Source organism: Saccopteryx leptura, chromosome 3, assembly GCF_036850995.1.
Source record: "Saccopteryx leptura isolate mSacLep1 chromosome 3, mSacLep1_pri_phased_curated, whole genome shotgun sequence".
Lineage (NCBI taxonomy): Eukaryota > Metazoa > Chordata > Mammalia > Chiroptera > Emballonuridae > Saccopteryx > Saccopteryx leptura.
Genome location: NC_089505.1, coordinates 66390773 through 66416719, shown reverse-complemented (window position 1 = coordinate 66416719; position 25947 = coordinate 66390773). Strand labels below are relative to the sequence as shown.

General features: G+C 50.2%; 1 protein-coding gene across 4 annotated transcripts; it reads left to right on the top strand.

The window, feature by feature from the left end:
* Positions 1-46: 46 nt before the first annotated feature.
* TMEM143 (transmembrane protein 143) lies at positions 47-25947 on the top strand. Of its 4 annotated transcripts, none has more exons than XM_066373891.1 (8): positions 49-164; positions 521-761; positions 2698-2802; positions 14288-14482; positions 16065-16192; positions 17868-18087; positions 23981-24170; positions 24868-25947. In XM_066373891.1, exons 1-8 carry the CDS (start codon positions 142-144, stop codon positions 25074-25076), a joined length of 1311 nt encoding a protein of 436 aa, XP_066229988.1. In that variant the 5' UTR covers positions 49-141; the 3' UTR covers positions 25077-25947. The 4 variants fall into 4 exon arrangements, with proteins under 4 accessions (XP_066229989.1, XP_066229988.1, XP_066229987.1 ...); XM_066373890.1 differs by having other exon boundaries at positions 52-164; positions 17868-18147; XM_066373892.1 differs by lacking the exon at positions 2698-2802 and having other exon boundaries at positions 47-164; positions 17868-18147.

The window sequence follows — 25947 nt, the reverse complement described above, 5'->3', positions numbered from 1 at the left end:
ATGCGCGTGCGCAGTTAAAACGGCATTAGATGATGCGGACAGCTCTCAGGGAAATCTAGGTTTTGCGCATGCGTCCTACTGCTAGGTGAAGCCGAACTTCAGAGGCCCAGGACACCCTTTTGCACATGCGCAGAAGGCTCAATGACAGTCCAGCGTTGGCTAAGGTGAGGGGAGGAAGGGGGATTGTATGGCCAGGGAAGGGCAACCCTGCATCCTCTATGTATCCTTCCCGAGCTTCGCCTATGCTCCTAAGATCCACCTCATCGCCTCGGTTCCACAGAAACCAGTTGTACCACTCCAGCGCGTATGGGCCCTCAAAACGCCCCAGGACATAAAACCCCCCTGACCCTTCCCTGGGACCCAGGTCAACCGACGAGTGTTGGAGGGAACCGACAAGAAGGGCTACGAGGCGGGCAGAAGGGCTCTGCGCCCCCATAGCTCCTGGAGGTTGAGACACTGAGGTGGAGAGGGCGCTTTTCCTCCAGATGCCCTTTGACCCCTACTCATTTCCCTCGTTTAGGCTCTGGGGACAGAGGCTGGCCATGCTGCACGTGGCCCGGGGGGTCTGGGGCTCCCAGGTACGAGGATGGCCCCAGTGGCCCGCGCTCCTCAGGCCCACCCGGGCCCTGTCCTCGCTGGCGGCCAAGATGGGCGAGTACCGCAAGATGTGGAACCCCACGGAACCCCGCGACTGGACGCAGCAGTATCGCGAACGGTTCATCCCATTCTCCAGGGAACAGCTGCTCCGCCTCCTGATACAGGTACCGCCTGTCCTGGGTCCAAGAGCCGAGGGCCTACGACTCCCGGCAGGCCTTGCGGCAGCAGTCCCCTGCTTGCTATAGAGGGCTGCCCTGGACTCTCCTGGGAGTTGTAGTTCCCGTTCCTCTTACAGTCCCAAGTGGGTGCAAAGTGAGTTGGAAGGTAGGGGGAAGGACGCCTCTGAGATGCAGATGTTATCAGCGATTCCTGACTCTGGCTTGTTCTAGGGGCTTGAACAAGCACTCTTTGGGGCATAGTTTTTCCCTCTGCAAAATGGGTATAACAATCATCCTCATCATTACTGTTACTACTACCTAATAATAATTATTACACCTACAAAGCTATAATCATAATTATTTGTTTGCTTTTTATTTTATAATTACAATTATTATCACTGTTTGAGCTCTTATTTTATGGCACTGTGCTAAGCATTTTTCATGTATTAATTATTATTCTTCTTAAAACTTTTTTTTTTTTTTTTTTTTTTTTTTTTTTTTTTTTTTGCGAGAGAGACAGACAGGAAGTGAAAGAGATGAGAAGCAGCAACTTGTAGTTGTGGCACTTTAGTTGGTCACTGATTGCTTCTCATATGTTCCTTGACTGAGAGTGCTCCGGTGGAGCCAGTGACCTCTTGCTTAAGCCAGCGACCTTGGGCTCAAGCCAGCAACCTTGGAGTCATGTCTATGATTCCATGCTCAACCCTGCGACCCCATGCTCAAGCCAGCGACCTCAGGTTTTGAATGTGGGTTTCTCAGCATCCCAGGTCAGTGCTCTACCCACTGTGCAACCGCCTGATCAGGTTCCATATATTATTGAATCATGAGAACAACCCAATAAGAGAAATACTACCATCATCCCTAGTTTATAAACAGAGGCAGATTAAGGTCAGTCGAGGCCCCAGGCTCAGAAGACAATATTGGGCCACTTAAAAAAAAGAGATACAGGGAAAATAAAAATACATTTTAACCATATTTTTAAGTAAATAAAAATATTATGTACTATTAATGTTAAAATTGCACATATGAAACCAAACTTGGCGTCATTAGAAAAAAAGTAAAGTTGGGGTTTTGCGGGGCCCTTCAGAAGTCAGGGCCCAGGGCACGCGCCGTTAAATCTGCCTCATTGAGGGCACTGAAAAAGGAGAAGGAACATGACAAGTATAAATAATTGGTTAAATATGTGTGCTCTGGATTCAGATGCCTAGACTGGAGTCTCAGTTTTTCTTTTTCTCTCTTTTTTTTTTTTTTACAGAGACAGAGAGAGAGTCAGATAGGGACAGACAGACAGGAACTGAGAGAGATGAGAAGCATCAATTATCAGTTTTTCATTGCTACACCTTAGTTCATTGATTGCCCTCTCATATGTGCCTTGACCAAGGGCCTTCAGCAGACCAAGTAACCCCTTGCTTGAGCCAGCGACCTTGGGTCCAATCTGGTGAGCTTTGCTCAAACCAGATGAACCCGCACTCAAGCTGGCGACCTCGGGGTCTTGAACCTGGGTCCTCCGCATCCCAGTCTGACACTCTATCCACTGCACCACCGTCTGGTCAGGCCTCAGTTTTTCTTTATCTAGAATCTGGTCCTTTGCCTGTGACTTGTCTGATTCTCATTTTCCTCCTCTGAAAAATGTGGTTGTAATTCCATCGGCATCTTTTTATCTGGAAGATTATAGCATGTGGGCAAGCAGTGGTTGGTTTACAGTAAGCATTGTGTAAATGTTGGCATGTCAGTGTCAAAGTGACAACTTGAACTCCCAGCTCCTTCAGTCATCTGTTTTTGCACTCTACCAGGCTACCTCAGTTTATTGGTTAATAAAATTGACACCCTCCCTCAAACAAAACAAAATTCAAAAAGCCCAAAGCTCTGAATGGAAAAGAATTCTTCCCCATGAAGAAGGGGAAAGAGACCTAAAAAGGTGTTTTGCTTCCTGAGGTAACAGGAATTCCACTCCAGCCCTGCAGAAAAGGCAGCTTTGGAGGAATTTGCGTCCCACGTGGACTTCTGCACCTTGTTTCACTACCACCACATCCTGACCCGGCTACAGGTGAGTATGGGCCCCACCTGCCCTGCTGTGCTTGTTTGCTCATCCATTCATTCAGCAGAAGTTCTGTGAGCACCTACCTGGAGCCTGGCCCTGTGGTAAGCCCTGGAGGTGCTGCAGTGAACAGGACAGATGAAGCCACACCCTCAGGAAGCCAGCATTTCAGTTGAGGAGACAATAAATAAATATGAAATAATATACCCAGGAGTGGTAAGTGCTGTGAAGAACAAAGAAGCAGAGATTGAAGCAGGTTAGACAAGGATGAGATGGGGGCTTTTTTTATTTATTTGTTTGTTTATTTATTTATATTAAGTGAGAGGCAGGAGGCAGAGAGACAGATTCCCACATGCACCCTGACCGAGATCTACCTGGCAAGCCTCCTACTGGGCGATGCTCTGCCCATCTGGGGTTGCTGCTCTGTTGCTCAGTGACAGAGCTATTTTAGTGCCTGAGGCAAGAGCATTGAGCCACCCTCACCACCCGGGGCCAACTTGCTCACACCATTTGAACCATGGATGTGAGAGAGGAAGAGAGAGAGAGAGAGAGAAAGGGGATGGAGAGGGGAAGGGGTGGAGAAACAGATGGTCGCTCCTCCTATATGCCTTGATCAGGAATTGAACCAGGACATCCACACACCCTGCTGATGCTCTACCACTGAGCCAATGGGCCAGGACCGATGGCGGCCTGTTTTAGACAGGGTGGTCAGGGAAGGCTTCTCTGATGAGGAGGTGACAGGTAAGCTAAGACCTGAATGAAAAGAGGGAGATGGCCCTGGCCGGTTGGCTCAGTGGTAGAGCGTCGGCCTGGCGTGCAGGGGACCCGGGTTCGATTCCCGGCCAGGGCACATAGGAGAAGCGCCCATTTGCTTCTCCACCCCCCCCCCTTCCTCTCTGTCTCTCTCTTCCCCTCCTGCAGCCAAGGCTCCATTGGAGCAAAGATGGCCCGGGTGCTGGGGATGGCTCCTTGGCCTCTGCCCCAGGTGCTAGAGTGGCTCTGGTCGCGGCAGAGCGACGCCCTAGAGGGGCAGAGCATCGCCCTCTGGTGGGCAGAGCGTCGCCCCTGGTGGGCGTGCTGGATGGATCCCGGTCGGGCGCATGTGGGAGTCTGTCTGACTGTCTCTCCCCGTTTCCAGCTTCAGAAAAATACAAAAAAAAAAAAAAAAAAAAAAGAAAGAAAGAAAAGAAAAGAGGGAGCATGCCTGATGGATGTCTGGGGAACAATGTTCCAGACAGAAGGAAAAGCAAGTGCAAAGGCCCTGAGGTGAGAGAGCACCTGGAGTGTTGGAGAAACAGCAAAGGCACCACTGTAGCTGAAGGGGAGTGAGCAAGGGAGAGAGGGCAGAAGATGAAAGCAGAGAGGGAGTGGGGACAAATTGTGCCTGTCCCTGTGGGCTGTGGTGAGGACTTTGCTTTTACTCTAAGTGAGCTGGAAGCTACAAGAGCACTCAGAGGAAAGGAAGAACACAAGCTAATTTAGGTGTTAACAGAATTCTTCTGGCTGCTGTGTAAGGGAACAGATTATCAGAGGCAGAGAGGTCTAGTAAAGAATATTATGTTCATCCAGGCGAGAGGTAATGGCAGCTCTGACAAGAGGAATATCAGCGAAAGTGGTGAAAAGTGGTCGGACGCTGGGAATAGTTTGAAGGCATCAGCGTTTGGCTGTGCGAGCAGGGCCATGAGGGAAAGGGAGGAGTCTGGTGCCTCAAGCAGACTGGCCTGCTCCCGCAAAAGGATGGAGCTATAGAGAGTGGGCAGGCTTGGGAAGCAGATTTGCAGGGAAGATTGACAGCTCAGCTCTCAATTTAGGACTCTGAGCTGCCTATCACAGCCAGGTTGAGAGATAGACTTGAATGTGGAGTCTGGAGGTCAAGGGAGGGGCCTGGGCTCAAAAACAACCTGGGAAGACCTAGGTGGTACTAAACAGGACCTTGAGGGAAATCAGCTGAACCCCTGGGTGTGCCGGCTTTGAGATCAGGAGGGGGAACTGGAACTAGGAAGGAGAGCAGACAGGGAGCAGCCAGAGAAAGAAGTGGAACCCCAGGACAGAGGGGTGTCAGCCATTAAATTCTTAGCATCCTCCTGCTACCCCTCCCTCTGTCTTGCCTGTGTTGAGGGTCCCCTAGACTGCCTTCAGATTCATTGATTTTTTGGAGGGACTCTCAGAGCTTAAAAGAGCTGTTATGCTCACAGTAATAGTTCATTACAGTGAAAGGAGAGTGACAAAAATTAGCAAAAGAAAAAGGAGGTGGAGCAGGGTTCCGGAGAGACCAGGCAAGAACTGCCATGGTCCTATCCCACTGTTGTTGTCTCAAGTACAGCACTTAAGCCTGACCAGGTGGTGGCGCAGTGTATAGAGTACCAGACTGGGATGCAGAAGACCCAGGTTCGAAACTCCGAGGTCACCAATTTGAGCACGGGCTCACCAGCTTGAGCCTGGGATCATAGGCATCACCCAAAGGTTGTTGGCTTGAAGCCCAAGGTTGCTGGCTTGAGCAACCTGGTCACTCGCTCTGCTGGAGCACCCTGGTCAAGGCACATATGAGAAAGCAATCAATGAACAACTAAGATGGCTAAATGAAGAATTGATGCTTCTCATCTCTCTCCCTTCCTGTCTGTCTGTCCCTGTTTCTGTCTCTCTCTCTGTCACTAAAAAAAAAAAGGAACAGCACTTAATTCTTCCACCAAAGATATGTGACAACACACACGCAGTATTGCCGACTAGGGATGCTTACCCGAGCCTGGTCCAGAGTTTATATTGGACGTTAGTCACAGAGGCCTGGCTGGCCACCTGTGTGGCTGCGCTAGTTACTATCTCCAGCCCCTCCTGCCCAAGGCCCCCACCATCAACCACAATGTTAGCATAGACTATCCAGTGTGGCCCAAGGCCCTGGTTAAAACAAGACACTTATCAGGCAGGACATTCCAAGGACTTAGAGGTTCCGTCCCAGAAGCCCATCAGGGGCCAGTCTTTCATTTGTAATGTGCGGGGTTTGGACAGCCGGGTCTGCTGAGTCACCCTTCACCACACACTGCCACAGTTCCGCTCTTTGCTGTGAATGGCAGCAACGGACAACGGCCCCCTCCTTGCTGAGTGCTCACTCTGTGTGGGACTCATTGACTCATTCCTGTGGCATTTACGGCAGCTAGCTGCCATCAGCTCCATTTGCAGAGGGCCCCAGATGTGCCCAAGATCACACAGTTCTCCAGTGGACAGAGCCCCCGTTCACCTGCCTCCAAGCTCTTCCTGGGGCACCTTTGGCCTCTGGAGGCAGGCTTTTGTTGTTATTTTAAAAAATATTATATAAACATTCAAATATATAGAAACATAGAATAATCTATGAAAATGCATATTCCCACTGAGGCCAGAGATTTTAAACTGAGGGAGCACGCCTGCACCTTCCCCTTCCCTCTCTTCCTCCCCCACAGGCGAGCATCTCCTAAGCTCTAAGGGTCCCCACCAGACCTGCAACCAGGGAGCAGTGGGCAGCGGCCGCTTATCCCGGGCTCACTTCCTGAGCCTGTTCCCAAAGCCCCTTTTCTCTGCCTCTCCAGAGAGCCAGAGCATCCTTGCCTCAGCTCACTTCTTTCCTATAAATTTCTTTTTTTTAGGGTTTTATTTATTGAATTTAGGAAGAGGAAGGTGGGGCGGGGGTGGATCAGGAAGCGTCAACTCAGTAGTTTCTTCTTGTATGTGTCTTGACCAGGCAAGCCGTGGGTTTCAAACCGGCAACCTTGGCATTCCAGGTCGACGCTTTATCCACTGCGCCATCACAGGTCAGGCATTTCCTATAACGTTTCTAGAGAGCCAAAGCAGCCCCACCTGGGCTCTCTCCTGTTGCTTCTTTTTTTTTTTTTTTTTTTTTTTGTATTTTTCTGAAGCTAGAAATGGGGAGAGACAGTCAGACAGACTTCCGCATGCGCCGACCAGGATCCACCCGGCACGCCCACCAGGGGCGATGCTCTGCCCACCAGGGGGCGATGCTCTGCCCCTCCAGGGCATCGCTCTGTCGCCAGGGGCAGAGGCCAAGGAGCCATCCCCAGCGCCTGCCCGGGCCATCGTTGCTCCAATGGAGCCCCGGCTGCGGGAGGGGAAGAGAGAGACAGAGAGGAAGGAGAGGGGGAGGGGTGGAGAAGCAGATGGGCGCTTCTCCTGTGTGCCCTGGCCGGGAATCGAACCTGGGACTTCTGCACGCCAGGCCGACGTTCTGACACTGAGCCAGCCGGCCAGGGCCTCTCCTGTTGCTTCTTATACAAACCCTTTCTTGTTTCACTGTCCCCAGCTTTAATAAACTCACTCTCAAAAAAAAAAATAAAAATAAAAAATGAACTGAGGTACTGAGGAAGCAGGGTGGAAGAACCAGAGTGGGGTGAGACACGGGGTGGCCGTTTGCTGATGACCTAGGTCTCTTGAGGAAGCAGCTTGGGGCAGGAAAAGAATAAGAATAGCCCAGGTTCAAAAGCTGCCTTTGTTGTTCATTAGTCTTGTAGGTGACTTTGGCAGGTGACTTCTGTCTGCTCCTCCTTTCTTCTATTCATTCATTCATTAAATTTGCTTGGTGGATGTTTATTGAGCACCTACTGTGTCTCCCAGATAGTTCCAGGCTGCAGGACACAGCAGTAAGGCTGACAGAAGGGTGTATATGCCTAGTTCAGTGAAGTTCTAGTGAGGGAGACAGACCCTCAATGAGGTAAAGGGGGGAAATATGTTAAAAGATGCCAAGTGTAGGCCTAACCAGGCGGTGGCGCAGTGGATAGAGCATCGGACTGGGATGCAGAGGACCCAGGTTCGAGACCCCGAGGTCGCCAGCTTGAGCACGGGCTTATCTGGTTTGAGTGAAAAGCCCACCAGCTTAAACCCAAGGTCACTGGCTCCAGCAAGGGGTTACTCAGTCTGCAGAAGGCCCGTGGTCAAGGCACATATGAGAAAGCAATCAATGAATAACTAAGGTGTTGCAACGCGCAACGAAAAACTAATGATTGATGCTTCTCATCTCTCTCTGTTTCTGTCCCTGTCTATCCCTCTCTCTAAAAAAAAAAAGAAAGAAAAAGAAAATAAAAGATGCTAAGTATAGGATGGGGTTGCCAGGTAACAGAACGGAGATCCTGTTTATTCCTTTGCTGCTGCTGCCATGACAAGTTACCGTGAACTGGGTGACTTCACACAGCAGGAATGTATTTTCTCAGAGTTCAGGGGTCCAAAAAGTGGGCAGAGTTAGTTTCTTCTGGTGACTCTGACAGGGAGATTATCCCAGGTCTCTCTCTTAGCTTCTGGTGGCTGCTGGCACTCCTTGGTCTCCCTTGGCTTGTGGGCACATCACTCCACCTCTGTCTGTACATCACCTTCTTCTCTGTCTCTCTTGTCCTTTTCTTCCTCTTATAAGGACCCTGTCATTGGATTTGGGGCCCACTTTAATTCAGTACGATCTCATCTCAATCTTTATCTTAATTATTCCTGCAAAGATTCTTTCCAAATGAGGTCATATTCTGAGGTGCTGAGAGAACATGAATTTTTAGGCAGCACCATTCAACCCTCTACATCCAGTTAAATTTGAATTTCAGATAAGGTATGAATGATTTAAAATTTTTTTTAAAAGATCTTATTTATTTTGAGAGGAGAGAGGAGAAAAAGAGAAGGGGGGAGTAGCAAGAAGCATCAACTCCCATATATGCCTTGATTATGCAAGCCCAGGGCCTCAAACCGATGACCTCAGCATTCCAGGTCAACGCTTGACCCACTGCACCACCACAGGTCAAGGAAATGATATTTTAAGTATAATTATGTCTCATGTATATGCAATACAATCCTCCAATATTGCATGGACTTACTTAAACTGAAAAATTGTCACTGATGTGAAAATCAAATTTAACTTGGTGTCCTATATTTTATCTTGCTTAAATCTGGTAACTAATTAAAGAGAAAAAGAAAGCAGAGCTGTTTTGCAGTTTTAGGTAGGGTGGTCAGGGAAGGCCTCACTGAGGAGTTGGCATTTATGCAGAGACCTGAAGGGGGTGAGAGTGAGCCATGTGGAGAGCTGCAGGAATAGTTAGTGCAAAGTCCCTGAGGCAGGAGTGTGGGAAGAACAGCAAGGAGTCCACTGGGGCTAGAGTGGAGGGAATGAGGGGGACAGGGCTGAAGGTGAGGGCAGAGATGGGAGTATGGCCACATCCTGCGGGTCCTTGTGGGACATGATGAGGACTTTGAGTAAGGTGGAAGCCTGGGGAGAGGGCTCTGAGGACTTTGAGTAAGGTGGAAGCCTGGGAGAGGGCTCTGAGGACTTTGAGAAAGGTGGAAGCCGGGGGAGAGGGCTCTGAGGACTTTGAGAAAGGTGGAAGCCGGGGGAGAGGGCTCTGAGGACTTTGAGAAAGGTGGAAGCCTGGGGAGAGGTTTCTGAGGACTTTGAGTAAGGTGGAAGCCTGGGAGAGGGCTCTGAGCAAAAGAGGGACGTGAGTGGACTTAGATTACAGCAGGTGCCCTCTGGTGACCATGTGGGGAACAGACAGGGTGGGGATAGAGGATAGGAGCAGACCTGTTCTGCAGCCACGGCAACAGTCCAGGGGACATGGTGGCTCAGACAGGGATTAGGACGTGGTTGGACTCTGGGTCTGTTTTGAACATGGTACCATCAGGATTTGCTGATGGGTTGAATGTATGAGAAAGAGGTGTCCAGAATGACCCCAGACTTTAGGTCTGAGTCTAGAAGGGTGGGCTTGCCTGTTCTGAGCTGGGGAGGATGGCAGGAAGAGCAAGTATGGGGCGGAGTTTCAGGAACCCAGTTTGGGCTGTACTGGACAGGAGGTTTGATAGGGTGCCTGTTGGGCGTCTGTGTGGAAGCATTGAGAGGCCGGTGCCCACCCCTGTGGATGTGTTGAGTAGGCTGTTGGCTGAGTGAGTCTGCAGCTCAGGAAAAATGTCTGGACTAGAGGCACATCTGGGAGGTTTCAGGAGACAGATGGTATCTGAGGTCCCCAATGGAATGCTTAAGGATAGAAAATGTCAACAATAGCCACAAAGACACAGGGATATTGTTCTTTCTTTTGGCAACTGTTTGTGTGAGGCCTGGTGCCAGGTGCCAGGCTTCCCTTAGGAGCGAGCTGAGCCTGTGCCCTGCCCTCTGGGAGCTGAAGTCAGGTGGTGGGGACAGTCATGAACCAGAGACTCTTTCTCAATGAATGGATAAGTCAGATTGTGAACTCGAGGGGCACGGTCCACTCGAACGGATAAGAAAGTTGGCCTTGGTTTCTGTGCCAGGGACTGTGTGCAGATTAGGAAAAGGCACCCCTCCCCCTGTTCAGGGGCTGTCTAACAGAGTAGTCTCCACTTGTGGCTGTTTGAACTTGGAATAATGGAAATTAATACATTTTAAAATTCTATTCCTGGTCCTGGACAGTTGGTTCAGTGGATAGAGCATCAGCCTGTCATGGACGTACTGGGTTTGATCCCTGGTCAGGGCACACAAGAGAAGCGACCATCTGTTTCTGCCCCTTCCCTCTCCCCCTTCTCTCTCTTTCCCTCCCGCAGCCAGTGGCTCAATTGGTTTGAGCATTGGCCCAAGCACCAAGGATAGCTCGGTTGGTCCAAGCGCATCAGCCTCGGGTGCTAAAAATAACTCAATTGATTCGCGTATTGGCCCCAGACAAGGGTTGCCAGTGGATCCTGGTCAGGGCACATGCAGGAGTCTGTCTCACTATCAACCCTCTTCTCACTTAAAAAAAAATTCTATTCCTCAGTCACATTCGCCACATTTCAAGTGCTCAGTGGCCACCTGTGACCAGTGGCAACCTGACGGGTTCCCATTATTGCAGGAAGGTTGGTTGGGGTAGTGCTGCTCTGTATCTTTTATTTCATCCAAAAGGGTGACTTACGATAAATGTCCAGACCTACAGCATCTACAATGGTGGCTCTTAGATCTGGCACCTTTGTGCAGTGGACGCCCGGCTCAAGCCTCTGAGCCAGCCCTGCTCAGCCTAGGGAGTGGAGGGAGCCCCTTAGAGGGCGATGGGAGAGCTGGGGTACATGGAAGAGTGGGAAGGAGGCAGCGAAAGGGAAGGGCCAGGGAGAGTCTCCCAACAGCCTGGGCCAAGTCCCTGTGCCTGGAGGAATGACAGCCAGTGTGCCTGGTGTCCAGTGACCCAGAGGGTCATGGGTCAGACCCTGGGAGGGCTTGCAGGCCGCAGTGTAGAGCGTGGTCCTTCCTGAGGGCAGGAGGAGCCTTGGAGGGGTTTTGGCAGGAGGGTGACAGTCAGAGTTGTGATTCCTGATGCACCTCTTTTTGGCCCTGTGAACTCGGGCGGCTACTTAACCTGTCAGTGCCTCAGTTTCCACATCTGTAAATGAGGATGACAGAAGTACCATTCTCACATTGTGAGAATGTGTACAACATGCTTCAGATAGTGCCTGACACATAGTAAGTGCTGCATCAATGTGTGCTTTTCTCATTGATTAGCAGTATTGTTATTGTTTGATGAGCTCTCCCCAGCTGCTGTGTAGGGAACAGATTAGCAGGGGCAGGGGGTTGAGGGGATTGGGGGAGACCATTGAGAAGGCCGTTGGACTGGTCCAGGCAGGAGGAGGTGATGGTGGTGTGGATCGGGAGGAGAGCTGGGAGAAGTGGCGATCTATATGGAGGTGGGACCCGGAGGGGGGAGAGGATGGAGCAGCTGGGGTCACCTGCGACATTCAGGTTTCTGGCTTGAAGCCCTGGTGGATGTGAAGTTCCCAGAAAAAAATCTGGCTTCCTGCAGACGTCTGATGAATGCAGATTTCTCTCTCCTCCCGCTCTGAGATTCCCTCACTCTCAAACCGCAGCTCAGCCCTGGGAATGGAATTTCTCAAGGTCACTCCACGAGTCTTGATGTGGCCTGTGGGATCTGCTTTGTCAGGCAGCTGAAGGACTCGGACACAGGCTTCGCTTTGGCCTCAGGTCCTGTCCTCAGCCAGCATGCCACAGCCCTGGGAGTTAGTTCAGTACAGGGTTGGGTGGGGGGTGTTGACTCGCCTCTGCGTCACCAGCCCCTTGCTCAGCCTTTCCTGAGGCCCTGGGCCTTCCCACCTGCACGACCTTAGCTGGGCCGTTCCTCCCACTGGGAGTACCTACCCTCTCCTCTTTCCTTCTCTAATTCCTAGTCACACCTGGCCTGACCAGGTTGTTTCTGAAGGCACCCTCTCCTGAGAGACGCCCAGATAGCAGGTTTATGGAGTTTGTTTTGGAGGGGTGATTCCCCTTGGAGGCTTGCTCTTTGGTCTGGGATAGTCATGTCATCCTGAAACCCGAGCTCTCCTTGAGCAAATTAGGCTGGGCCCCCAAAGCTCGCTCCTTCATTCATCAATTGTTGGGATGGGCAAGTGGATGTGTAAGATGAGGTGGGAAAGGCAGCGGCTAGTTCTACAGGGACTTTGAAGGTCATGGTAGGATGCTGGAATTTATTCCAAATGCAGTGGGAAGCCACTGGAGATATAGGGTGTGGGTTCTGTTTATCATCTAAATGCGCTCTTTTTTTATATAAAGTGTTCATTATATTGATTTTAGAGAGAGAGAGAGAGGAAGGGAGAGAGCGAGAGAGACAGGAACATCAATCTGATCCTGTATGTGCCCTGACCGGGGAGCGAACTGGCAACCTCTGCACTTCGGGACAATGCTTTAACCAACTGAGCTACCTGGCCAGAGCGAAATATGTTCTTTGTGATAGCCTTGTGGGGAATGGTCTGGAAGTGGCGACAGTAGAGGCAGGCAGAGCACACACCCAGTGCAGTGCCCTGAGTGAGGGGTGACAGGGGCTTGGACGAGAAGGGAGCAGTGGACATGGAAGTGGAAATGGAAATGGAAGGGTGTCAAAAGCAATTCAGAGGTTAAGCTAGTGGACTTGCTAAAGGACTGGATATGGAGTGATGACAAGAAAGGAATCAGGAGGCCTCCTAGGTGACTGATCGGAGCCTCTGAGTGGATGGTGGTGTCATTTCCTATAAGGAGAAGACTGGAGGTTGGAGGAGAGGAGAAATGAGGCATTTTCCTTGGACCACATTAGATGTGAGGTGCTGTTAGACATCCAAGTGGAGAGGTCAAAGAGATCATTGAATCTGAGAGTCTGGCACTAAAGGAAGAAGCCAGGGATGCTTGAGGGGAACCAGTTTGAGACAGGAAATCCAGAATGGTGATTTTGTTGGGAGGCTGGGGATAGAAAAGTTGCAGCACTTTTTTAGTTGCTCATTGATTGCTTCTCATATGTGCCTTGACCTGGGAACTCCAGCCAAGCCAGTGACCTCTTGCTCAAGCCAGCGACCTTGGACTCAAGCCAGTGACCTAGATAGAAAGGGTGTAATCTGTGAGCTTGGCGTGTTGGATTTGAGGTGGCTGTGACACCCCAAAAGGTCAAGTATTAGTTAGTATAGAGGCTTAGCTACTGTAACAAGCAGACCCCACAATCAGATGGTTTAAAAGAGGTGGGTGTTTCTCTCCTGCTAAATAGCCTTGTGGTGAATAGGTAAATTGGCCAGGGTGTATAGGCTGCTCTGTTCCATATGAGATTATGCTGGGACCCAGGTTCCTACTATCTTGTTGCTCTGCTATCCCTTAGGGCATTGTCTTTATCTCTGTGTGGTCATAACTGGGTCATGGGTAGAACTGTGTTCCACCCAACAGAACAAGGAAAGAGTCGAAGGTCCAGGGGGGCAAGAAGTGAAGGGGAAGGTTCACTCATCACTTCTGCTTACATCTATTGGTGAAACCTTCGTCTCCTGGCCACACCTAGCCTCAAGGTAGGCTGGGAAATTCCTGTGGGAGAACAGGAGAATGACTGCTCATGCACTGGAATTGTGCATCAGGTCTGGAACTTGGAGGAGATGTTGGGCTGGAAATATGAGTGGGTAGTTATCTGCAAGGGAGGGTGTTTAAAGGCATGGGAATGGCGAGGCTACAAGTTTGGAGAAAGAGAAAGGAAGAGGGGTCCAGAGTCAAGCCCTGGGGTACCCCATCATTTGAAGGATGGGGCCAGGAACATCCTGAAGTTTACCCATGACCCCTTATGCTATGACCTAGTCTCTTTCTCTCTCTCTCTCTCTTTTTTTTTCTTTAGACAGGAAGGGGGAAAGAGACAGACAGACAGACAGGGAGGGGGAGGGATGAAAAGCATCAACTGTAGTTGCAGCACTTTTTTAGTTGTCATTGATTGCTTCTCATATGTGCCTTGACCTGGGAACTCCAGCCAAGCCAGTGACCTTGGGCTCAAGCCAGTGACCTTTGGGCTCAAGCCAGTGACCATGGGATCATGTTGATGAACCCATGCTCAAACCAGTGATCTCGTGCTCAAGCTGGTGATCCTGTGCTCAAGCTGGTGAGCCCATGCTCAAACCAAATGAGCCCACACTCAAGCCAGAGACCTTGGGGTTTTGAACCTAGGGCCTCAGTGTCCCAGTTCAATGCTCTCTCTGCACTGTGCCACCACCAGTCAGGAATGACCTAGCCTGTTATTCTTCTCTCTGACTCTCTCCTCAGGCTTTATATGACCCCATCAACCCTGATAGGGAGACCCTTGATCAGCCTTCGCTAACAGATCCCCAGCGTCTGTCCAATGAGCAGGAGGTGCTTCTGGAGCTGGAACCCCTGCTGGCCCAGGCGAACTTCTCCCCACTCTCTGAGGACGCCCTGGCCTATGCTCTGGTGGTCCACCACCCTCAGGATGAGGTCCAGGTACCTTTCAGAGAACCAATACTCCCAGGAGGCCTTGGGGCAGGGGTGGGGCCTTTGGGAGGCAGAGGCATCTGGGAGTTGTAGTCCTGAACACAGGACACTAGCCCATGTGGTATCTTTGGTGAATTAGAAAAGACACTTCTTTCTCAGGTCACTTCACTGCCATCTGTTGGAAAAGCATCATAAGATATGGATCTTCTTAGAACTAATGATTTCATTGCCAGCTGCCAGAAAATTGTAGTAATAAGTAATACAAAATGCTCATCCAATTTTAGAGACAATAAAATAAAGTCAACATAAAAAAATAAAAATAAAGTCAACATAATTATAATAAAAATACTGAAACCTTTCAAAGTTCCACCTTTTTGTGATTTTAAGGTATACTTTTTTTTAGCACTAGCTTAGTTGGTTAGAGTGTCCACCCTAGACGCCAAGCTTGTGGGTTTGATCCGCAGCGAGCCACCTGAAAAGGGCAACAGAAGACTGTTATAAAGTGAAAGAGATTTAAGAGGCCTAATAAACACCATGTTTGGACCTTGTTTAGATCCTAATTCAAACAAACCAACTTAAGGTATTTTTGAGACCATTGGGGAATTTGAATATGGAGTATTAGATGATGTTAATGAATCATTATTTATTTTATTAGATGAGATAATGGTATTGTGACTATGTGAGAAATTGTTCTGTTTATTAGATATGCACACTAAAGGTTTATCGAAGTAAAAAAGAAGCTCAACCAATGAATGCATAAATAAGTGGAACAAATTGATGCTCTTTCTCTCTCCCTCTCTTCTTCTCTCCGTTCCTTCCTCTCTAAAATCAATAAATAAAAATTTTAAAAAGATGTACTTTTTTCAAAAGTTGTATTTTATTGTCTTTGAAATTGAGATGTGACCTATAAACAGAGATATGATATAGTTTAATTGGCAATATATTTTCTCTTTTGGTTGCTTTATAAAATAACAGAGTAGCTTAAAATCTGTGGCATCTTAGATTCAAGGACCTATCATAGTAATGACTGTCACATGAATGGCAACCCCCTAGATCAGGGGTCCCCAAACTACGGCCCCCGTGGGCCGCATGCGGCCCCCTGAGGCCATTTATCCGGCCCCCGCCACACTTATGGAAGGGGCACCTCTTTCATTGGTGGTCAGTGAGAGGAGCATAGTTCCCATTGAAATACTGGTCAGTTTGTTGATTTAAATGTACTTGTTCTTTATTTTAAATATTGTATTTATTTCAGTTTTGTCTTTTTACTTTAAAATAAGATATGTGCAGTGTGCATAGGGATTTGTTCATAGTTTTTTTTATAGTCTGGCCCTCCAATGGTCTGAGGCACAGTGAACTGGCCCCCTGTGAAAAAAAAAGTTTGGGGACCCCTGCCCTAGATGGTCTGCCCTGTGCAATGTCCAACATGAACAACCAGCTGAGCAGGGCTGCCCAGCCCAGACTGTGGCTGAGGATAAGCCTAGGGGAGAGGGCAAAATCATGGGGGGGAGGGGAAGACATCTAATTTCAATATCCTACACTCACACTCCAGCCCATGCTCAGCTGCCTCTGCTTCCTTTGTTCCCGTTGGCAGGTGACAATAAATTTGGATCAATATATCTACATGCAATTCTGGGCCCTGGGCCAGAGAGTTGGACAGATGCCTCGCAGGTCCAGCGTGGGCTCCAGGCGTGGCTTCTTCAAGTCGTCCCCTGCAGAAAGGTGAGGCGGCTCTGTTCCCCAGCTGCTGCAAGAGGGAGCGAGGTTAGAGGCAAGAGGGGACTGACAGGTCAGTGTCTGGATTTGGGTGTCTGGGGACCTGGTGGGAAGTTGAGAAAGGGCAAGGGGTGAATTATCCAAATGCTGCTTTTTCTTCCCAAGGCAAAGTAAGAACTGTAATTCCCAGGGGAAGAGAAAGGGTAGGGACATATCAGCTCATTTTCCAAATGAGGGGAACCGGGCTCAGAGAAGAAAGGCCTTGCTCTAAAAAAATGGTGCAGCTAGGATTCTGATGAACATCATATTTTTAAAAATTTATTGATTGATTGATTTTAGAAAGAGAGGAAGGGGGGAGAGGCAGAGAGAAACATTGATTTGTTCCACTTATTTATACATTCATTGATTGATTCTTATATGTGCCCTGACTGGGGATCGAACCCACAACTTTAGTATGTTGGGACAATGCTCTAACCAGCCGAACTACCTGGCCAGGGCTGAACATCATGTTTTTAACAGAGGCTATTCAAATACAGAGTAGGTTAAGAGCCAGATCTCACAGTCAGCAAGTGGACTTGTCAATTACCCAATCTTTCTGGAAATCAGTTTATTAAATATGGTCATGAATCCAAAAAACCATACCAAAACAAAAGCCAAAGACAAAGAACCCCTTATATCCCTTAAGCCAGTAATTACACTTTCAGGAATCTATTCCGAGGAGATATTTATACTTGCAGAGCGTGTTTAATTATCTGTCTCGCACGCTGCACGATGAGCTCCACAAAGGCAGTGACTGATTCATTTTGTTGTCTCTCCAGAGCTTCGTAGCACTTCCTGGCATCTAGCAGCCACTCTCAAATATATGTAGAATTTGAATTTGGAAATTAACTAAACAAAAGAATTTTATTCCTCTCTCTTTTATCAAGTACATAAAATCAGAAGCGACCCATGTGTCCAATAATAGGAGACTGTATTATGTAACTGATATTTCCTCCCACCATTGTTAAGTACCCTTTAAAATGACTGTGTGGGGGCCCTGGCTGGTTGCTCAGTGGATGGAGCGTCAGCCGGAGTATGGACGTCCTAGGTTCATTCTCGGTCAGGGCACACAGGAGAAGCAACCACTTACTTGTCCCCCCTCCATCTCCCTCTCCTCTCCTATTTTCAAATCTCCCACAGTCAGTGGCTCAATTGGTTCCAGCGTGGCCCCTGGTGCTGAGGACAGCGCCCTCCAGCAGGACATCCTCAGGGGCTAAAAATAGCTCAGTATTCAAGCTTCAGCCCCAGTTAGGGGTTGCTGGGTGGATCCTAGTTGGGGCGCATGCGGAGTCTGTCTCACTGTCCCCGTCCTCTCACCTAAAAAAAAAAAGAAAGAAAAAAAAGAAAGAAAAAATAAATAAAATGACTGTGTGGGGCCCTGGCCAGTTGACTCAATGGATAGAGCATCGTCCGGATGTGCTGAGGTAGCCGGTTCTATCCCCCAGTCAAGGCATGAATGAGAAGCGATCAATGAGTATGCAACTAAGTGAAACAACCAGTTGATGCTTCTCTCTCTCTCATATTGATGGAAAAATTAAAAAAAAAAAAAAAAAAAAGGACTGTGTGCTGAGCCAGAGAGAGTGGCCTGGGATTGGAGGAGGCTCCCTGGGCAGTCCTGACCTCTCTGTCTCCTGTTGGTCAGGAGATACTTTAAACGGGTGGTACTAGCGGCCCGAACCAAGCGGGGGCACCTGGTGCTGAAGAGCTTCAAGGACACACCATTGGAGGGCCTGGAGCAGCTGCTGCCGGAGCTGAAGGTGCGCACGCCCACGCTGCAGCGCGCCGTGCTCAACCTCACGCTCGTGGTCTCGGGCGTGGCGATCTTCGTCAATGTGGGCATGGTGGTGCTCACAGACCTCAAGGTGGGCACCTCCCTGCTGCTGCTGTTCTTCGCTGCCTTCATGGGCCTGCGGGCCTCCAAGGTAAGAGGGCTACTTGTCATGCCTCCCGCGTCCCTGCTTCTCCGTGCGCAGCCAGGACGCCGTGTGTTTTTCTTTATATCATGTATTATTCCTGCTTCATGGTGATCTTCATTCCTACCCTGGTTGACTTTCCTTTGTCCTTCCTCCTTTTCCTCCCTCCTGCCCACCCTCCTTCCTCCTGTTCCTGTCCTTCCTTCCCTCCTTTCTTCTCTACCTTATTTGCTCAACACATCTTTGGGCAGGTTTCTTGATCTGTCTGTGCTTCAGTTTCCTCATCTGGAAGATGGGGGTCACAGGGACTCCCACTTCATGTGTTTGTTGTGAGGATGAAATGACTGAATCCATGAGGCGCGCCGGGCGCTGTACCTGGCATGTGCTGGTGCTATGTTTTGGTTCACTGCCTCTCAAAGCAGGCGCTCAGTGATGGGGTGAAGTACTGCCTGGTTTTGTGTGTTTTTATTTAGAGAGAGGCAGGCAGAGAGACAGGGACACTGAGCTGTTTCTGTATATGTTCTGACCAGAGATTGAACCAGCAATCTCTGTGCTTTGAGACGACGCTCCAACCAACCAAGCTGTCTGGCCAGGGCTTAATTTTTTATTGACTGATTGATATTTAGAGAGACAGAGAGAGGAAGGGAAAGGGAGGGGAGGGGAAAGGGAAGCATTCAATTGTTGTTCTACTCAGTTGTGTATTAATTGGTTGCTTCCCGTGTGTGCCCTGACTGGGGATTGAACCCACAACCTTGTCATTTCAGGACGACCCTCTAACCCAGTGGTCCCCAACCCATGGGCCGTGGACCAGTACTGGTCCGTGGGCCATTTGGTACCGGTCCGCAGAGAAAGAATAAATAACTTACATTATTTTCATTTTATTTATATTTAAGTTTGAACGATGTTTTATTTTTAAAAAATGACCAGATTCCCTCTGTTACATCCGTCTAAGATTCACTCTTAATGCTTGTCTCGGTCACGTGATACATTTATCCGTCCCACCCTAAAGGCCGGTTCGTGAAAATATTTTCTGACATTAACTTGGTCCATGGCCCAAGAAAGGTTGGGGACCACTGCTCTAACCAACTGAGCTAACCAGCCAGGCCTTTTATTTTTGATTGATTTTTTAGAGAGAGAGACATCGATATATTGTTTCATCTATTTATGTGTTTGTTGGTTGACTCTTGCATGTGCCCTGACTGGGAATCAAACCTGTAACCTTGCCGTATCGGACTACACTCTAACCAACTGAGCCACCTGGCCAGGGCAGACTGCCTGGGTTTGAATGGAGCTCTACCGTCTTCTAGCTGTGTGACCTTCAAGAAGACTCTTAGCCTTTTGGTGCGTCAGCTCCTGCATCTGCAAAGTGGGAATGTCAGTAGTAGCTAACTCATCCGGTTACTATGGCGTTAAACTAATTAATACATATACAGTGCTGAAAACAATGCCTGACAGTACAGAAGGTACTGTATGAGAGTTAGCTATTGCCATTGTTATGATTATTGTTACTACCTGGCTTCTGTGCCCTGAGTCTGGCCTTCTCTATCCTGGCCAGGTGTCCCTACTACCAGGGCAGTTATTTTATAAATGCAGCCTCCTGGGCTCCAGCCCAAATAGAATGAATTGGAAACTTTGGGACTGGGGCCCAGGAAACTATTTTTAACGTGCTGTCTTCTTGATTCTGCCATGTGTGAGTGCAGGGCGGCCTCATGGAGTTGCGCAGGTTGTTTGCCATCTAAGAATTCACGGGGGATGTTGGGTGGGGCTGACACCCAGCTTGTGCGTGTGTGCATGGTCTCAGATGCTGAGTCAGCCCGGAGGGGCTGCTTGTACTGCTTCTCCCCCGGGTTGGCACGTGCTCCGGGAGTGTGGACTGGAGTGAGGCGTCTGTTGTACCCGATCATTCACTTGCTGGTTCATTGATTTTCAAGCTGTTTTCAGCCATCCCAACGGACTGTTAGGAAGACTGGTAATAAATTCCACAGATAACAGCCAGGCTCTGCTAGCTGAGAGGGGGAAGGGCACAGGGAGTAGCACCTAGGACCAGGGTCAGGCAAGGTTGAGGAAAAACTGAGAAGGGAGGGATGAGCCTGGCGGAGAAGGGGCTGCATGAACAGGGCTTGGGGAACTCACAGGGCTGGGGTCCAGGGTGCAGGGTGAGAAGCGAGGCCCCAGAGGATGGCAAGGGCGTTGGATGCCAAGGGAGGGCCCTGGGCGTTATCACCCAGCTGGTGGGAGCCATGGAAGGGTTGTAAGGTTGAGGGAGTGCGTGACCCTCAGGCTCTTAAGGACCCAGTTTAAAACCCAATTCACTAGTTAATTTAGTGCATCCATTAAATGTTTTCCCACGTCCCTGGCTGAGCCTCCAAGCCTTCAATATGGGCCCTCCCTGTGGACACTTGCTCCCCTGTATGTCACTCCTAGACTGCTGTCTCCTCTGCAGGCTCTTCTCCCCATCCCCAAGCTACTGCATCTCCACAGCTGCTGGGCACTCCCAAATCGCTCCCATATGCGCCTGGTCCCCGCTGAGCTCAGCAGCCCTCTCCCCCCAAACCCCCTTCTTGGGGGAGTTCCCATCCTGGACAGGTGCTCAGGCTGCACGGCCCTTTCCTCACCCTCAAAGAGCTCGCTCACTCCCCTGGTTCCCAGCTCTCCTCCATCTCCTAGATCAGGGGGCTCTGTACTCAGCCAGGTGGAGGGCAGCGTCTCCCCCACCTGCTCCTCCTCCTGGTTCTCCATCCTTGTTGTGCCCCCATCCCACACTGGCTAGCCCCCTGGAAGTTGCCCTCGCCCTGCCCCCCAGTCAGTCCCTAGCCTGCCCTTCCTGCTTCCTGAGCCTCTGTGCCTTCTCCTCCCCTCTACTCCAGCCCCAGCTCAGACCCTCTTCCCAGACTCCCAGTCGGTCCCCTCCAGCCCATCCTGATGGCCCCAGGCTGGCCCTGCTCCCATGCTCACAGCCTGGCCCCAGAGACCATTTCCCCAGCCTCAGATACAATTCTACGCTTCAGCTCCGTCAGAATGTACTGTTAGCACCTTCTCCCCCTGCTTCCTTTCTCCTCTCCCTTTGCATATGCTGTTCCTCCTACTGAATTGTCCCTTCCCTCTCACTGGGCTGACCAACCCCGCTTACCTGTTACCCTCAGCGCAGAGGCCCAAGAAAGCTCTCCTGGACTTCACAGGCAGGGGTGGTGTGTCTGTGGGCACCCGCCATACCCTGGTTTATGGTGGGTCTCCCCTGTCCAGCACCGAGGCCTGGGGGCCAGCCTGGAAGGTTGTGGAGCTGGTGCCCTAGAGACCCACCAGGGCTGGTCCTGCCCTGCAGGACGTGGTACAGGGCACAGACACTGTCACTTGCCACCAGAGATTGCAGTGGGCACTTCAGGAACCCAAGGACAAAGCTGCTCATTTGTGGGAAACGATGTCCATCCTGAATCTTGACAATGAGGCAGTAGGTGTTTTCTAAGAATGGCCCAGAGGTGGCTTGGCTTATTGCAGGGCCCAGAGGTCTGAGAGCAGGGTGTGCTCAGGGTAATGTTCTGGGTAAAGGGGTTTGATCACATGGGCTGCATTCAGAGGGGGGTAGTGGAAGACCAGTGGCAGAAATGCTCAGGGTCCGGGCCAGGCAGGCCATCGGTGCTTGGACGCTCTGAGGGCACTGGGGAGCCATGGGCAGCGCTCTGAGCAGGGGAGAAGCAGGGTCACCTATGGGGCAGAGCAGGGACAGACTGGAATGGGGACACTGAGGTCAGGGAGAGGGGCTGGAGTGATATACTAGGCAGGTTTGAGAGGAGAGGAAGGCAGAGAGTCAGGACAGGAGTACCAGACTGGGGACTGACAGGCTGGGGGTAGAAGGTGGGTAAGGATGGTGCCTGTGACTGGCTAGATGGTAGGGTTGCACCAGATACAGATCCCAGGGGAGGAGAGAGGAGTGGGCTGGAGATTAGGTGAGGGGAGACCCTGCATTCAGTGTGGGCCTTGGAGAGTGCTGAAGGGAACATGCAGGTGGCAGGTGGTGACCCCTCTCCAGGGAGAGGTCTGCTCTCATCTGTGTGCTGTTGAGTTGGCATGACCTGCTGATTTAACCTATTAGAATTCGAGAATTCGACATCATTAACTTGGCAGAAACAGCCACAGAACCCAATGTATTTTCATACTAGATGATCCGTAACCACGCGTTTCTGCATCTCACCTTCAGCCGTGGGAATGGCAATTCGTTCCAACGCAGGGACGTAAACCTGCTGTGCTGGGTTTGGAACAAGAGAGCGCAGTCCTCACGCAGCCGTGTCATCAGTATCATGCAAGCCACATCCGCAGTTTTTCAGGGATTGTTGATTTATGGCATTATTTTATTTTTAAAGCTCTTCTTGACAGTGAGCCATCTTTTTTTTTTTTTTAAAGGTTTTATTTATTGAATAGAGAGAGAGAGGTGTGGGAGAGGAAAGGGAAGCATCAACTCATAGTAGTTGCTTCTCATATGTGCCTTGACCAGGCAAGCTGAGGAGTTTGACCTCAGTGACCTCAGCATTCCAGGTCAACGCTATATGCACTGCACCACCACAGGTGAGGCTAAAGGCATTATTTATTTATTTTTTTTTAAAGAGAGGAGGGGAGAAAGGAAAAACGAACAGCGATTTATTGTTTCATTTACTTATATATTCATTGCTTGTATGTGCCCTGACCGGGGATTGAATCTGCAACTTTGGCATATGGGGACCAAGCTCCAACCAAGTGAGCTACCTGGCCAGGGTGGCTTAAAGCATTTTTACCTTGGGTCTCCATAAGATGGGCGACACTCAATAGGAGAAGATACTTGTATTTTAAAGGCAGCCCCCAGCCCGGATATGGATGAATATTCAGTAGTAGCTAATGTTTAAATGCTTTCTAGGACCCAGGCTCTGTGCCAAGGGTTTCTTTCATTAACCATGTATTGATTTCCTGATTACTTCCTGTCATCTGCCTCATTTCACAGACGGTGCCCAGAAATCCTAGGTCTTAGCAATAGGTCCACAGCCAGTAGGGGGCAGAGCTGGGACTTCTTCAAGGCTTATGGGCTGCAGGCCCCAGCAGTTTTGACCTTATTTATTTTGTGGATGAATGGAGGAATTTGGGCGGCTTTTAATGTGAGCCCTGGAAGGCATGGATGGGCTGTCATTCCTCTCCTTAGGGACACAAAGGATGGGGGAAGGAACCCAGGTGAGGAAAGGACCGAGAGGGGAAGGATGCAGGAAATCTACAGTGGGAGAGCCCCAGAACTGCCTCCTCTAACTCCCCTCAAAGCTTTTGTCTGTTAGCACTTCTCTTTGCAATTTACTATTTTAAACCTTTTAAAATTATTATTATGGAAAAAAATTTTTAAATGCAGAAATAGAATAGTAAGATGAGCTCCCATGTAGCCAGCATCCAGCGTCTACAATTAGCAAGTCAATTGGGTTTCACCTAAAGACCCCCATTCTGTCACTAGTGAATTACTTTGAAGCTAATCCTAGACATATCTGCACATACTTTAAAATAAGGACTCAAAAAAAATAATTGTAACAAAACGTTCCAAGGCTGAAAGCTCACATCCACTGGAAATCCTTGAACAAACCCATTACTGCGTGATTCAGATGAGCACATCAGCGCAGCAGCTGGCGGTCTTGGAGTACCCGCGTGAGAGCCGGTGGATGAAAAATACAAATAGCTGGGCCCTAGTCTTGGGGACATGAACCAAAGAGGTCAGGGGAGGGCCCGGGAGTCCGCGGGAAGGGCCCTACAAGCACAGAGGGGTGTGTGTGTGTGTGTGGGGGGTCAGAGCATGGCCCTGCCCCTCCGAGGTGGCGGAGCTACAGCGTCCCTCCTGCAGATGTTCGGACAGCAGCGCAGCGTGCAGGCGCTGGAGCTGGCGCACATGCTCTACTACCGCAGCACATCCAACAACTCGGAGCTGCTCAGCGCCCTGGCCCTGCGCGCGCAGGAGGAGCACGCCAAGGAGGCGCTGCTGGCGCACAGCTTCCTGGCCCGGCGGCCCGGGGGCGCGTGCAGCCCGCCGGAAGGTAGGACCCTACCCTGTGACAGCCCCCCTCCAATCATTCCCCGCTACCATACCACTCCCTCCATCCTAACCCTTTGTGGCCGTGCCCCATCCCTTTCTGCCCGCTCCTACCCGCCCCAGCTGAAAGACTTCACACTGTTACTACAAGGTTGAGACTCCCCTTAATCCCCTCAATCTCGAGCCCTGCCCCAATGAGACGGCATCCCCATGTGCCGCCCTATTCCCTGCTCCAAGTGATGAACCTGACCAATTCCGAGGTGGCCCTGGCCCTTAGCAGATGAGACTGCTGGACCCGGCTTATGGTCTTAATGGACGTGGTTTTTCCTGGAGGCCTCCTTTTCCTGACCTCAGCCTTGGTAGGGGTCTTAGATCAGACTCCTGTTGTGGCATGTAGCTTTTTGCACCCCACTCCCAGCTTGCCTCTTCTTATAGGAGCCCACACTTTCCCTACCAGAGACCCTTGCCCCTTTTCTATGTAATTCCCAGGTGGTCCCTCCCCAACAGAAGCTCCCACCCTTTCCTGGTTTGTCCCCACATGAGAGCCCCAGAGCCGAGCTTCCCAGGCTTCGTCCCACTCCCCTCCTAGCCTCAGTCTATCTAGGTTTCTCCCAACCCAGGCCCTTCATATTCCTTTCCCTGCCCTGTCTTGGGCCTTCCAGGTCTCTCTGACCTTACAACACCTGCCTCTCCCCCTGCAGAGACCTCCCAGTGGCTCCAGTCAGAAGTGGAGAATTGGCTCCTGGCCCAGTCAGGCTGTGATGTGACTTTCAACGGAACTCGGGCTCTGGGCCACCTGCAAGCCCTGACCCCCAGTATTGGGATGTACCCGCCTCAGGGTTTCCCCAAACTAGAGCCATTGGCCACAGTCACTTCTCCCCAGGCTGTGCCCAGCAACAACAGCCGATGACAGAAACTGCTGTGCCCAGCCCCGCCCAGCCACTGGTTAGGAACTAGGCTTAGCTTCCTCCATGACAAGCTGTTCATCACAGCTTCTGCGCTGTGCAGCTCCCCAATTTCCAATGACTGGCAATCATATTGCACTTTATTCTTAAAACAAAGCCCCCAATCAAGACGGCCTACATTTGCTAGTCCCACCCCTTCCAATGAACAGCCAGCCAAAGCTTTTTGGTTCTGCTTCTATTCCATCTCTGAGTCCCACCCCTGCTGTAAACAACCAAAGGTTGTTCAGCTGAGGAGGGAGTGTCAGCCAATCACAGTTGTTCAACACCACCAACCACCTGGCACAGTCATTAGGTTTACCCTCTGGAGGCTATATATCATTGTCTTTTTAGCCTGCTCCGGGCAAACTGCCAATCATGTTCACCAATGCGGAGCCCCAGCCCACAGCCAATGAGAGCTTTTTAGCCCTGCTCTCTGCAAACTGCCTATGAGAGCTCTGGGCACTCAACATTGGGCAGCCAGTTGTGGCTGCATAGAATCAACCAATCAGAATTCCTAAAGGAAACCCAATCTTTTTATCAATTGCCTCTACCTATAAAGCAGGCCATCTGGTCAACTGCTGATCAGTTTGTCTAGGCTGAAGGGGTTGGGAACCTTGTGTCAGGCAGTAACTGTGGGCCAGGAGGAACCATCTCACCCAAGACGCACTTCTGTTCAGGCCCAACAACCTCAGGTGCCTTCCTTGCCCCAGTCCCTCACCTATTTTACAGAAACTACCTCGGTCTGGATCTTCCACCAGTGGCCTGTGCAATATTTATTGGTCTATCAATTTCCCCTTCTCCCAAAGGAATAAATCATATTTAATAATTTGGGCCTGA

Excerpts from the sequence above, each read along its gene's own strand:
- TMEM143 (XM_066373888.1), top strand. The coding sequence starts at position 486 with ATGCCCTTTGACCCCTACTCATTTCCCTCGTTTAGGCTCTGGGGACAG. Across the intron at positions 762-2,697 it reads TGCTCCGCCTCCTGATACAG|GAATTCCACTCCAGCCCTGC; the intron begins GTACCGCCTGTC and ends CTGAGGTAACAG. Across the intron at positions 16,193-17,867 it reads AAGTCGTCCCCTGCAGAAAG|GAGATACTTTAAACGGGTGG; the intron begins GTGAGGCGGCTC and ends CCTGTTGGTCAG.